The 14,393-nt window shown below is 39.7% G+C and overlaps 1 protein-coding gene across 2 annotated transcripts in view; it reads right to left on the bottom strand.

Moving 5' to 3' along the window:
• The window catches only part of SMARCD2 (SWI/SNF related BAF chromatin remodeling complex subunit D2), a 43,833-nt gene that overhangs the window by 22,489 nt on the left and 6,951 nt on the right, over nucleotides 1-14,393 (bottom strand). For both annotated transcript variants that reach the window (XM_007429180.4, XM_088143449.1), the window contains exon 2: nucleotides 1,145-1,332. In XM_007429180.4, coding sequence (XP_007429242.2) covers nucleotides 1,145-1,332 — 188 coding nt within the window. The remainder of the gene's footprint in view (nucleotides 1-1,144; nucleotides 1,333-14,393) is intronic.

The raw sequence follows: 14,393 nt of genomic DNA, 5'->3' as shown, positions 1-14,393 counted from the left end.
TAAAAAGTGGCAGGAGCAACTTGCAACCTTCCCTGCCAGCTTTACCACTGATTTTGCTTGTGGAAAGCTGGCAGGGAAGGTCACAAATGGTGATCATATGACAGCAGGACACTGCAACCGTTATAAGCGCAAGCCAGTTGCCAAGCACCTGAATCACGATCACATGTCCGCAGGGATGCTGCAACAGCCAGAACTTCAAGGACAGGTAATAAGTACCATTCATTCAGTGCCATTGTAACTTTGGTCATTGAATGAGTGGTCATAATCCAAAGACTACCTGTACTTCATCAGTATGTATGAATGAAGCAAGGGAGAAATCTAAGATTGGGGGGCGGGGGGAGGAATAGAAGCTAAAACCTTTTCCACATTTATAAATATCACACATTTCAAGACTAGTTTCAAATACAGAATATTTAAAAAGTATATAGAAGAGTGGAAAAGACAACTCTCTCTCTCTCTCTCTCTCTCTCTCTATATATATATATATATACTACATATATATATATAGAGAGAGAGAGAGAGAGAGAGTTGTCTTTTCCACTCTTCTATTCTTCCACCCAAAATGTATGTTTGTTTATCAGATGTATATCTCACCACAATCATAAAAGACTTTTGGCAGCTCACACTAATTAATAGAACACATCACAATAACAAACAGAATACAGAGCATACAGGTGGTCCTCGCTTAATGACAGTAATTGGGACAAGAATTTCCATTGCTAAGTGATGTATTCGTAAAGTGCAATGTCACGTACCTGCCACTTAGCAATGGCAGTTCCGGCAGTCCCCAGACACCATTGTTAAGTAGATCATTGCAGGTCGTCAAGTGAAAACTTCATGTGATTGCGACTTCCGACTTCTTGCTGGCTTCCCTATTGACTTTGCTTGTGGGAAGCCTGCAGGGAAGGTTACAAACCGCTATCACATGACTGCGGGATGCTGCAACCGTCTGAAATCTGGGCCGGTTGACAAGCACTCGGATCGCGATCATGTGACTGTGGAGGCACTGTGACAGCCAGAACTTCAAGGACCAGTCATAAGTACTACTGTTCAGCATCACTGTAAGTTCAAACAGTCACTCAATGAGTGATCATTAACCGAGACCACCTGTACAACAAACATTCCCCCTATCTCAAGTTCTTACCCTCGCCTTTGCGTAAGCGCTGAAGATGGCTGTGCCTGAGGAGCAAGTAGGCGCTTTCGGAAGGGATCCATCATGGATTGTGGCATTCCAGGTCTCAGTGGAGAGGCTGTACCATACGGAGGCCCTGAAGGTGATCCCACTTGTAATCCTGCCATAGGCATCCTTCCACCAGGCAGCATTCCAGGGCGCTGGTGAGAAAGAAAAAATGGGAGGCTTAACAGGATATATTATCAGACAAAGTTTGATAAAGATAGGGAATGCTACAAGGGGAATAATAAGCCCAACAATTTCACTCCTAACTTCTCCCTCAAATGTTTTTCATGTTGGAAATAATTACAGCAAGAAAAACATAATTGCAAATGCAGATGTGGTTTACTCAGATTCTACAAACAAACTAAAAACACAGAAAGAACTACTTAGTGAAGGCTGGAATATATCATGGTTGATGTATTTACAAATAGCTGGAAGATAAAATCAGATCTCAGGAAGAAAGGAGGGACATTAAGGAAAAAAAAACAATGTGAAACACTCATACAAAATCAGTACCACCTATTAGGGTGCATATACTAACTCTTACTTAGATATGATATAGAGACATAGTATAGTAATGTAGTATTATAATAATATAATATTATATAAAATAATATATTTAATATTATATAATGCATAATATTATATTTATAGTAATATAATATAGTAATAAATATTGGAAATGCTATGAAACAGAAGGAATGTTTTACCACATGTGGTGGACATGTAAAAGAACTCAAAAGTACTGAAAGACATACATATAGGTAGTCCTCTACTTACGACCATTTGTTTAATGACCATTCAAAGTTACAATGGAACTGAAAAAAGTGACTTACAACTGGTCCTCACACAACTGCTGCTGTGTCCTTGTCCGTGTCCATGATCAAAATTTGGCAACCGGCAGGTATTTAAGATGGTGCAGCATCCCGGGGTCATGTGATCACCATCTGCAACCTTCCCAGGAGGCTTCCAACAAGCAAAGTCAATGGGGGAAGCCAGATTCACTTAATAATTGCATGATTCACTTAACAACCGTGGCAAAAAAGATTGTAAAATCAGGTGTGACTCACTTAACAACTGCATTGCTTAGTTGTTAGTTCTGGTCCCAATTGTGGTTGTAAGTTAAGGACTACCTGTAGTATAGTGCAGAAAATCTTGGAATTTAAATCTGAAATGAAACCACAATTTTTCCTACTAGGTATAATCTCAGAAAAAATAAATAAGAAATATAATAATTTAATAAAATATATGCTTACAGCAGAGAGAATAAACACTGGAAGAAAGATACAATCCCGACAATTCTGATTGGTAATGTAAACTTGGAGAATACGCAGCAATGGAAAAACTAACAGTATACGGGTAGTCCTCACTTACCAACCATTTGTTCAACAACCGTTCAAAGTTACAATTGTGATGAAAAAATAACTTTACAGCCCATTTACGACTTTCACAGCGTCCCTCAGTCACGTGATCTCACTGTCCTGTGCCTGACCTGTGTTTTGTTCTCCCCCCCACCCCTTGCAGAGCAGAGATTGGAGAGAAAGGGATTGCAAGAAAGTAAGCTGTTTGCTCTTCTACACATCAAAAGCAATGTGATCGTGCTGACAGCCCTGGGCTAGGAGCCACAGGCGCACTACACAAACAGCTTACACTACTCTCTTGAAATCTCTTTCTCCCTAATCTCTCTGATCTGCAAAGGGGAGAGGGGAAAGAAAAAAGGCGAGCAATTTCTGTAGGCAATCTCTCCTTTGCCTGACCCTTTGCCACTACCATCATGATCGCATTGCTCTTGATGCATAGAAGAGCAGACTGCTTATTCTCTTTCTCTCCAATCTTTCTGCTCTGTGAGGGATGGGGGGAGAAAAAAAAAGCAAGTGATTTCTATAGGCATTCACTCCTTTGCCTGACCCTCCCCCACCCCCACGCAGAGCAGAGGGATTGGAGAGGGATTTCAAGAGAGTAAGGTTCTTCCTCTTCTATATGCAGAAAGCAAAGGGATTGCAATGGCAGCAGGAAAAGATCAGGCAAAGGAAAGATTTTAATACTTTAAACTATCTAAATAATAGAATGTGCTTTACGACCTGTACTTGCACATACGATACTGTCGCAACCTGTCATACCACCCCCATGGTCGCATGATCGCAATTTGGGCACTTGGCAACTGGCTCACATTTATGACCAGTTGCAGCATTCTGCAGTCATGCAATCATGATTTGCAATGTTTTTTGCCAGAAATGTCCATTGGGGAAGCTGGAATTGCTTAATGACCACATGATTTGCTTAACGACCACATGATTCACTTAACAGCTGCAGTGATTTGCTTTACAACTGTAAAAATGGTCATAAATTGGGTCTGGTCACGTGGTGACTCGTTTAATGACAGCACCACTTACTAACCAATCTTCCAGTCCCTACTGTGGTCATTAAGCGAGGACTACCTGTAATCTCTAATCATATCATATAAATATCACTGTATTGAAACAATACAACATATCAGGATTTATAACAATATAATAAAAAGGGAGGGAAAAGGCCACACCAAATGCTTTTATAAAGTAAAAGAAAAAAATATTCATTGGAAGCAACCTACTCTACTTCCCACGTCAAGGCAAAAGACAACAATTGAACGCACACTAAAACCTCAAGTTTTTAATGCTGTTCCAAAATAATATGAAGAATATAGGTCCCTAATGGAATCTATAGCATCTTTACAAAACTATAATCCTGAAGTAGCTGTGACAGCTAAACACATTTAGGACAGCTATATAGTTGTACCTAGAATGAACAGAGATGGCAGGAATAGATTTTTTTTTCCTCTAGAACTTATTTCATATTTTGAGAATATATTACAAGATTTCTTTCACAGCTACTGTCATGAGGAAGCTGGTCAAAACATAAAATAGCTTCCAGTGTGGATGTAGCTGGCCCCCAAATATCCATTTATTAGAAAGTGAACTGGAGTTGGTGCTCTCCACCACCCTAGCTCCCAGCTAACTACAGTGGTACCTCTACTTACGAACGCCCCTACTTACAAATTTTTCGAGATACGATCAGCTCTGGCCCCAAAAATTTACCCCTACTTATGAACTCGCCTCGATTTACGAACCGGATCCACGGCCATTTTCCGCCCGTTCCACGTGGTCCGCAGCCATTTTCCGCCCGTTCCACGTGGTCTGCGGCCATTTTTCCGCCCGTGCCACGTGGTCTGCGGCCGTTTTTCTGCCCTGCCGCGTGATCAGCGGCCATTTTTCCGCCCCTGACACGTGGTCCGCAGACGCCGGAACGGATTAACAGTAATTACATTGAACCTTATGGGAAAATTTACTTCGACTTGCGACCAACTCGACTTGCAATCAGAGTCACGGAATGGATTAAGTTCGTAAGTAGAGGTACCGCTCTATTCTGTAGGCACATGTTGCCTTGGCCCTATGACTGAAGGCGACCCACAGCCAGTGATAAAGAGTTAGAATGTACCTTCTTAGGTACTGCTGCCAAAGTTAACCACATGTATTATGTATCATTAAAAAGTGCAGAGGTATTAACATTTAGGAGACATCTTCTATCACTGTTATACCAGAAGACTTATTACAACTTTGAAGAAGAATCATAACAACACAATTCTGAGCTAAGTAATAACTTGTCTGGAGTTTTACTTCTGACTACATCTCTTTCCTGAGCGCAGGAAAGATTACTTTTTACTTAACTTGACTACCAGTCTGATTAAATAGTCTATGTGGACAACAAAGCAATGATGACCCTATTATCCTGCTTTCCTCAGCCTGGTGCCAGTCATGTTAAACTACAGCTCTTTTAATTCTGAGCCACCATGGTCAAAGGCCAGGCTATCTAGGAATGAGAATTACAGCTAGTACATCAGATGATCACCAGGTTGGGGAAGGCTGCTCTTTCTGGAAGGGCAATCCTAACCCTCCAGATAAGTGTATTAGAGGCACTGGATACAAAACCTATCAATGCATCAATATAATGCATAATTTGAGATTGCTAACTCACTATAAAGACTCTTTAGCTTGCTTTGATTAAATAAAAACAAAAGTTATGCTTAACAATGGATGATATGGATAGGTAACTATGAAACTAAAGTTCCCTCATCCAATTTCAAGCCATACATGGCAAGAAAACATGCAGCATATTTTATTTTCTTGAACTGCACCGAAGACAACCTTCCTCCCTGCTTCAAACACATATGTGCACACTTTCCATTACCCTGAGGACAAAAACATGGAACTGAAACCAGAGCTAGAAGACCGCAGGCACATCCTCACCCTATTTTAAAATGAGATAGTTGTATTTGCACAGTAGAGATTCATCTGCAGAGACTTTAAAGGTTTCAGATGCCTACCTGCTCTTAAAAAAAGACGTGCTGGTGGTGGCCAAGAGTGTAAGCTATGAAGCAGAAAAGCTCCAATTCAGATGTTGTACTGCAGTTAGATATAGGCACATATCAAATAAAAAGACTATACTATACTATATAAAAACTCACCAACTGTAAATAGGTAATAGGTAATTTGCCCATTTATAATATGACACAAAGACCATGAATAGATAATACTACTAAATCAATCAAAGGAGAGGCTGATCTAATATAATGCAATGTAATGATCTAACCCAGAAATTTAGGCATAACATAAGAGCACTAATAGTTGTCTATTAATGTTTTCCACCAGCTGTTATTCAGAGGCTTATCATCCCTGATACTGGAAATAATATAACCAATCTGACTGGTAGTCATGATAGCTTTCTCCTCCATTAATTGATTTAATCCTTCTTTAAAGCCATCACCACAGTGAATGCCACAGTTTTTAATCTATTTTGAATCTTCCACCATTCAATTTGATCACAGATTGTAATATTATGAAAATGAAAAGCTTCTCCCCAGCCACTTTATTAATATCATAAATAATTAAATGCATTTATTGATGATCTATCTTTCTTCTACTCTCCAATTTACTATTTTTCTCACACCAAAACCTTCAAATCTTATAAACTTTCTCCACAGTTGAGTTGCTCCTGCTTCTGCTCATTTTGGGTCAGCTTCTCCTAAGCACTTGTAAGTTTTGCAATATCCTTTCTAATGTGTACTTCTTCCAAGTCTAGTCACATGATAACTTGCATAACAGCTTTATTATATTGGCAAAACGTATCTATGATTCCCTTCCTAATGATATGTACTGTAGTTGCCTTTTTCAAAACAGCTGCAGTCATACACAGACTGAAAAGATGATTTTCCTGATCAGTCACTGCTACCTCACATTATATCTTATTAGGGTATATAGGTGGTTCACCTCTCTTTTCCAGTGTAGATAATGTTATACTTGCTAATGCTGAAACATATTTACCATTCACTTCTGCAGCTCTTTTCTGTCCCTTTAGGTCTTCACCACCACAAATAATTTGGTGTTATATGCAAACATGGCCACCTAATGAAAAAATTAAAAAGTACCAAACTGAAAACTATGCTGGAGATTCTCCCAGCTTGTAATTAGAATGATATTTTAAAATTCCTTTGAAATATTCTTCATCAAAATCTGGGGCACTTGCAGCTTGCAATTCTTCTGCCTATGAACTATTAAGTCTCAAAAACGTATTAGTTCTAGAGCCACAGCCTGTCAATCTCTATTAGAATAGTCTGTGGTTTTCAGAGACTCAGTCCAGGACTCAGTCCTAGACAAGGCCAGACATCATGCCTACTATACCAGAAGTAAGTAACGTTTTCATATGGCAGATATCACATATGAGCACCATTTTTTAAAATGTTGCAACTTTATCAAATCTCACAAGATATTAGTGACCCACTAGTGAGATCTTGAAGGGTTTCATGTAAAAATACTGCAATCTCATAGGATTTCAGCCACTGTAAAAAAAAGTTATTTTTAAATTTAACTAGACAACCCAAGACCCACTGGGTCACTTTTTCAGAGATATTTCCTTACCTAAACGGAGAAAGAGAATGATCAAGGGCAAAAAAGCAATGGGAGTGGGACTGACTTGCAACTTGCTGCCAGCTTCCCCAATGACGTTGCTTGTAGGAAGCTGGCAGGGAGCATCAGAAATCTTCCTTCCTTCCCTCCCTTTCCACATATAATACAGGCTTGAGCCATTTGCCCTTCTGTCATGATCCACAGGGGAGCACCCATGAAGCCACCGCCGCCTCCGCCTCAACTGACCCATGGAACTGCCTGCCACTTTGCTGGGGAGAGGTGGAACAAAGGGAGCTGCAGACTGCGAGGAAAGCTGCATCCCCCTCCTCATTCTGGAGTGTCCCCAAGGGCCCCCTCCCTCGAGGGAGGAAGAGGGCTCACCAGTTGACTGCCAGTGCCCCCCAGCCAGCCTTACCTTGCCAGCAGGCACCCAAGTCACTCCCTCATCCTTCCCTCAACACACACGGCCGTTAAGAGATTTCAAATTTCTGCCTCATTTCCAAAGCAGCCAAGTGCCACTTGCTTGTCAGGCCTTGCCACCAGCCAATTGGGCACAGGAGACAGATGGAGGCAGGAAAGAGGTTGGGGATATGCCCATGACAATCATGTGACTTGGGCTGACCACAGTGACACAACAGCTAGCAGTGCTGAAGCAGCCACAAATTTCCCAAATTTCAATCCCACAGGAGTAATGGGTCCTGGATTTTGGACGCATTCTGTAATAGCCCATTTGAGGTACCTTGGTTCAAAAGGTTACAGACACCAGAGTTTTAACAGTATATAGAATTGGGTTCTCTGGGCAACATTTAGGGATCTTATATCCACTGCTTATCCCCATCTTCTTTCATCTCAATAGCCTCAGAAGGATCTTCAAATATACAAAAGGTAGTGGGAAGGGAAGAATTTTTTTATGACTTCTATATCAGCATGATATACCTAAATTAGAGTTTGCAGATACCATTCTTCTGAGCTTTATAGCAGAATCAGAAACAAAATGCTAGTATTTGCATATACTGTATGCAGGATATTCTGTTTCTTTCTTCCACAGCCTGTTCTTTCATACCTGTGTTCCAAGCAGTTAATTCTCCAAGAAATAGGTGCAGTGTCCTCAGAATGATTACAAAACAAGGTTCTTCATTATTTATATCTATAACTCCTCAGAAGGGAGAATTTTCTTCCACTACTAGAATTCTTTATGAAGAGAGATTGCCCTGCCAAAATTTTCCTGTGTAAATTGTTAGAAGACACATCCATGACTGAACAGGATAATCCACCTACTGCTATTTTGAAGAGAGAACTGGTTGAGTAGCTCTGACATTTTCCACTCCACTTTCAGTTCAACTTATTTATGTACAGGGGTGATTTATGAAACCTTTAAGAGGCACTTGTTGGAGTATGTGCACACACATGCCTACCTCCTTGAATCTGCTTTGGAATACATTTCCAGTGTCTCGCCCTATATGATATAAAAGGTATTCTTGCTGCCAAGTGGTTGATACGCTACCAAAGCAACCAAGCCAGCAGGGCAACATTTCAGTTTTCCCCAACAGGCCCAGACATCGTCTCTAGCCTGATGCCACTCCCACATAGAATACAGGCAAAAGGGTTAGGCAGCACTATACAAGTTCAACAGAGAAATGACTGCCCAGAGCACTTAATTATAAAGGAAGAGAAAAATCAAAGGAGTTATGAACATGAGAAAAGACAGAAGAACTGGCACATGCAAAAACATGGAAGGAAATGAATATATTGGAGTATAGGTAAAAGATACCCTACTGACTGGTGACTACATGGACATGTCCATGAAGTTCTCTTGACAAGAATATGAAAATGGTTAGCCACTGACTTATCCCAAGATTCTTATAAATTCTCAATTTAAACTAAATCCTAAAGTTTCCTGGTGGTCTTCCATCCAATTACTATCTAGGTCCAGCCCTACCTAGCTTTTTTAAAGATCCACCAAAGTTTTTAGGTGCTACCACCTACTGAGAATATAGAATTAAACGATTCAAACAATTAAAGTAAAAACACTGACTTTATAGTTTTGAAAAGATGTCATAGGGGAAGAATCACAAACCCTACTTTAGCAATGAATTCAAGTCTATAACAAGCTACTCTCTTTTAATCTCAGTTATCCTTTCCTTCAATCTTCAGTATGCAGAGTGGGGAGAATATCAAGCCCTGAAAAGAGTCCAGATAATTCATTTCTTCCATGGCTCTCTGATGCTGCAGCAAGATCACTTTCTCAACAACCTTCCCGCAATATAAATAAAGCACTAACACAAAGCAACCAAATCTCTTAATAACCATATCACATCACATCACAATACATATTGGGCTCCACTAACATTCTGTTTCAGCACCTGAGAGAAAAACCAGGTCTTCAAGGCCTTCCAGATGATTAACAGGGCCAGGGCTATCTTAATCCTAGTGGAGATGCTGTTCCATTGGGCAGACACCACAACAAAGAAGGCACATCTCCTGGATCCAACTAGATGACATTGTTTCACAGAAGGGATACAGAGCATGCCCACTCTAGCATGTTTATCTGTCACAAAACTGATTTCTTGTAATCACACCAAGAAACAAGTTATTTAACTCCAGCAAGGTAATTTATAGACATTCTTGAAGAACTTCCATGGCTGTGTCCTTTAAAGAGAGTCTTCTCTATTACCCAGCCCTTTCTTTTCTTCTTGACTGTTTGATACATACTCTGGGTCAATGTTGACTTTGGCTGAGGAAAAGGATAAGGTGCAGTTGTCCTAAGAATTCTTCAAATAGTAAAGCAATTTGCATTACTCATCAGCCATTCTCTTTCTGTCTTGATAATGGTCTCATTAATTTAATTAAATGCAAATCGAATATTTGTGGCGATCAATCATGAGTAGATACCATTTGTACTAGTAGCATACTTAAGAATTGTTCCTCTTTTTTTAAACAAAGAGTCTTTTCTGCAAAATATATTTATTTATGGAATTTATAGGCTGCCCTAATCTGTCATGATTCTAAATGGCTTACAAAATACAATAAAAACAGAAAATAAAAAATAAAGAACTGACTTTGCCAAAAAGTCTTGGAAAAGGCCAACAACTATCAAAAGACCAAAGCATCACATAAGGAGTCCTTCGCCCATTTTACCCACACAGCCTGGATGTAGGGCCAGTGTTTAAGGACTCGTTTAAATAGGGCAGGGTGACAGCTGTATATCTTCAATCTCCACATCAAGACAATTTCATTGTAAGTTTGTGAAGCAGTACCAATGGGCCTTAATTGGGAGAAAAGTTTCTACTCGTCAAAACAAATATAAAGAAGAAGAAAGGGGAATGTGGGTGTGGCTACATATGTACCTTCTCCAGTCCAGCACAGGTAGTCCTCGACCTACAGTCAGTGACAGCCCTGAATGAATGGTGGTTGCGACCAGTCCTCAGAGTTCTGGCCATCCCAGCAACCCCAGAATCACGCGATCGCAATCTGGGCATTTGGCAACCGCTTCATATTTATGACTGGTTGGAGTGCCCCGTGATCACGTGATCACCATTTGCAACCTTCCCTGTTGGCTTCTCCAGAAAGTCAACAGGGAAGGTTGCAAGTTGCTGGGGTAAGTCTCCCCCACCCGTTCACCCTCCTCCAGCTCCTCTGCACTCACACCACACAGGCCACTTGCATACCCCTGCATACCCTCCTCAATCCAAGCCACATCCTCGCTGCCTGCACTGCACCCCCTCACCAACCTGCACCACATCCCCACGCACCCTCGCTGACCTACACAGTGCCTCTCACACACACCCTTGCACCTTTGTGCACACTCTCTGACCTGCACTGCACTCTTGCACATCCTCCCTGACCTGTACCACACCTCTCATGCATCCTCTTGTACCCTCTCTGATCCTTGCCACACCTCTCACACACCCTCCCTGACCCTTGTGCACCCTCCCCAACTCCCACCCTCACACACCCTCCTCAACCTGAGCCACACTTCCTCCGCAGCCCCCACTCCCTCGCCCACCCAGCAGCAGCCACTTACCTGCCTGCCAGCCTGGGACTTGCAACTTCCTGCCAGCTTCCCCACTGATTTTGGTTGTGAGAAGCAGGCAGAAAGTTGCCTCACCTAACGATTGTGGGATTCGGTTAACAACAGCAACTGGGACTGCAGGGATTGCCGTTGCTAAGTGATGTGGTCACGCTTTACAACTGCATTGCTTAGTAATGGAAATTCTGGTCCCAATTGCCATCATAAGTCAAAGACTACCTTTAATAGGTAGCTTAATTCATTTGGTAGAATAATCTGTAAAGCATTTTCTTTCTCCTTGTGATTTGGAATGCAAGAGCTGTTATCAAGGCATTGGATTTTACCTTGTGCTGTGAAAGTTGAAGGCAATTTATCCCTATGATTCTACTTTTAACAAAAGTTAAGTTTAACTGTTTGTTATTGTTCAAATCCACACATTTCTCTTGAGGGCAGTATTAGTTACATACCCAGCTGTGGCATGTATTTCTTGCCCCAAGAGGTATATTCATGTCAGACAGGTAGAAATCTAAATTGCCACCATTTTTTCTCCAAGGCATTACAAAACCACCTGTAGTCTTATTGACTCATTGTACTACCACAGAACGAGGGAGGACAGATTTCAGATTTTTGGTATCTAGATGATTTCAGACTAAAATGTCACAATCCACAAACTAAGCCTGGTGAAAGCAGACATAGAATAGCAAATCCTGAGGTCTATGAACTAGCTGATTTTAATTTCACACAAAAATCCACTATTTATCTCCCTATCTCTAGCTTTTTTCTTTGCAGCAATATAATTTGGAAAGAGTTATTTTGTTGTTGCCATGGATGAAATATCTGAAGTCAGAAATGCTTCTGATATTTTATCCATGGCAACAACAAAATAACTCTTTATCTGTTTCAAATCAAATCTATTAGCAGACCCTGATCTAACTTCCAGCCACCTCTGTTGGCCTCTCTAGCTTCTTCTTCATCATAGAATCATAGGTATATGATTACAGGTAGTCTCCAATTTAAATACAGGTAGCCCCCAATTTAAGAATGAGTTCCGCTCCTAAGTTCTGTCCTTAAGGCAAATTTGTATGTAAGCTGGAACGGTGTTATTGTATAATCCTGCATAAGTAGTATTGGATAATTAACTTGAACCACTGTGTATTTAACTCGGATCATTGTGTATTTAATTCAAATTTTACTACAATAGACTCTGATCTTAACTATGGGTCATCCTTAAACCAGCGTTCTTAACCAGGGGACTACCTGTATTTCACCATTCTGTGTAAAATTCATGTGTGACACAATCAGTCATATCAAATACAGCATTTCAGATGAAACTGCTACTGTATTTTCAAAATACTGGCCAGAGGGAAAACAGAAGGTAATAGCAGCCAAAAAAATAATTACCTTATTAATAGAAGAGAATACCCAGCTAGGTAACATCTTCAGTGCTAGAAGGGAGTGGGGTTTGCTCTCCGTTTATATACAGTAGCTATATTATATACAGTAAATACCAATAATTAAGTTATTGCTATTTACTAGTAGGACAGTCATTATTTAACATTGATAGATCACTATCTTTAATTTGGTTATTGGAGATGCCTTTTAAAGATTTCTAAATGGAATCTTATAAGTTTCTGCCCTGTCTGTAGATGCTAAAGCTTACTCAGAAAGATTGGGTACATGTATCCTTATTAATGCACATGAAGTGAAATTTGTTATTGATCCTCATAATACTTATTGAAATTGTAACCACTACTCAATATGCTTAAATTGCAGCACTTGAGAGATTAAACATACAACCAAGTGACTACCAAGTTGGTGAATACATCATGAGAAAGCAAAGAGCAGTATCTGTTTGCACACAGAATATGACCCTTGATGCAAGGTTAGAGATTTTATACAATCCCTATTCTTATTTATAAAACAATGGAGAGTATACAAGTTATTAGATGCTAACTTCACATAAAGCTACTTATGCTTAGCATCCTCTGGAAAATTTGTATTCAAAACAACAATATACCAATTTTGTGTTGAGCAAGTATGGTAAGCAAGGCAGGTTCAATAACAACTAAACAAAGCAGTTCTCTGGTAATTGCCAAATATCTCTCTGAACCACTGACACCAGAAACATTTGGTTGGTGACAACATAAGTGAGTCAGCATTTAATTGCCAGTAACAATTTTCCCTTTAGAATTTTATACAATTCAGAGTCACAACTAGAAAACCAAAGAGAACAAACAGATAGTTTTGTTTACTGTAAAGTACTTGATTAAGAGGAGATATGCTGACAAAAAAATTTGTATATGATATAAAACATTTGGCTCAGGATTAAGACTTCTCAATATTATTTTACCAGCTTAATACATCTGTACCATTCACTTTTGAATATCATGTTAATAGAAACAAGTCTCAGAATTGCAGGATTTCTGCTTTAATTTAAAAAAGGTTTCTAACGGTCATTATAATACAACTTCTGCTAGACTAAAACTTCTCGTGCCAGAAACTTCTGTATACCATTCTCTACCCTCAAATAATCCATACCCCCACCACACATATGTGTATAACCTCTGGCTTTCATCCTAACACAGTGCTATCCTCTCCTGCAAAATCCAAATCCTATAAACATATTTTGCATACCTGTCATTAAAGCAAAGTTATAGGCAAAATGGCTGACTTTAACATGACTGTTAATTAAACTGCTTATATTGTGTAAAGTTAGTCAAATTTTACCAAGCCTTTACCAAACATGATGAAACTGTAATGTATTTTACAATTACTTCAATTAGTTGGACAATGATTCCTTAGAAATTGGCTTTAATATAAATATCTATAAATACTGAAGATCTCCTTAAACGGGTTTTTTTCCTTCTTCACAAATAGAAGACATTCCTCCGTGCGTATTATCTAAACAGTGTCCCTTTTGTTCTAACAATATTGTTTTTGCCATAAGTAAATACAAACAATGCATTAATCTATTACACTCATACAATCAATTTTTTTTTTTTAATCTTGGATAGCAGCCCAAGAAGGCTAACCATTAGATGTTAGCTGAGTGCTGTTCAAACTGAAAGCTTCCATACCCCTAAAGTAGCAGACGTTGATTCACTGAACCAAACTGTGTTTTATCTATTATTTGAGCTCAAACACAACATCTTTTATCTTAACATCTCTAACCAAATAAGTCAAAGAAGAAATTTTAATGTTCCACATTAACTCAGCTTTCTAACTGAAATGCAAAACATAAGAGTCAACATCAGAGGCTTGCGTGAAACCA

Source organism: Python bivittatus, unplaced genomic scaffold (genome assembly GCF_059951505.1).
Source record: "Python bivittatus isolate LINGU-HERP-01145 unplaced genomic scaffold, Pbiv_v1 ctg000410_np1212, whole genome shotgun sequence".
In the NCBI taxonomy this organism is placed as follows: Eukaryota; Metazoa; Chordata; class Lepidosauria; order Squamata; family Pythonidae; genus Python; species Python bivittatus.
This window is presented reverse-complemented; position numbering and strand designations above follow the sequence as displayed.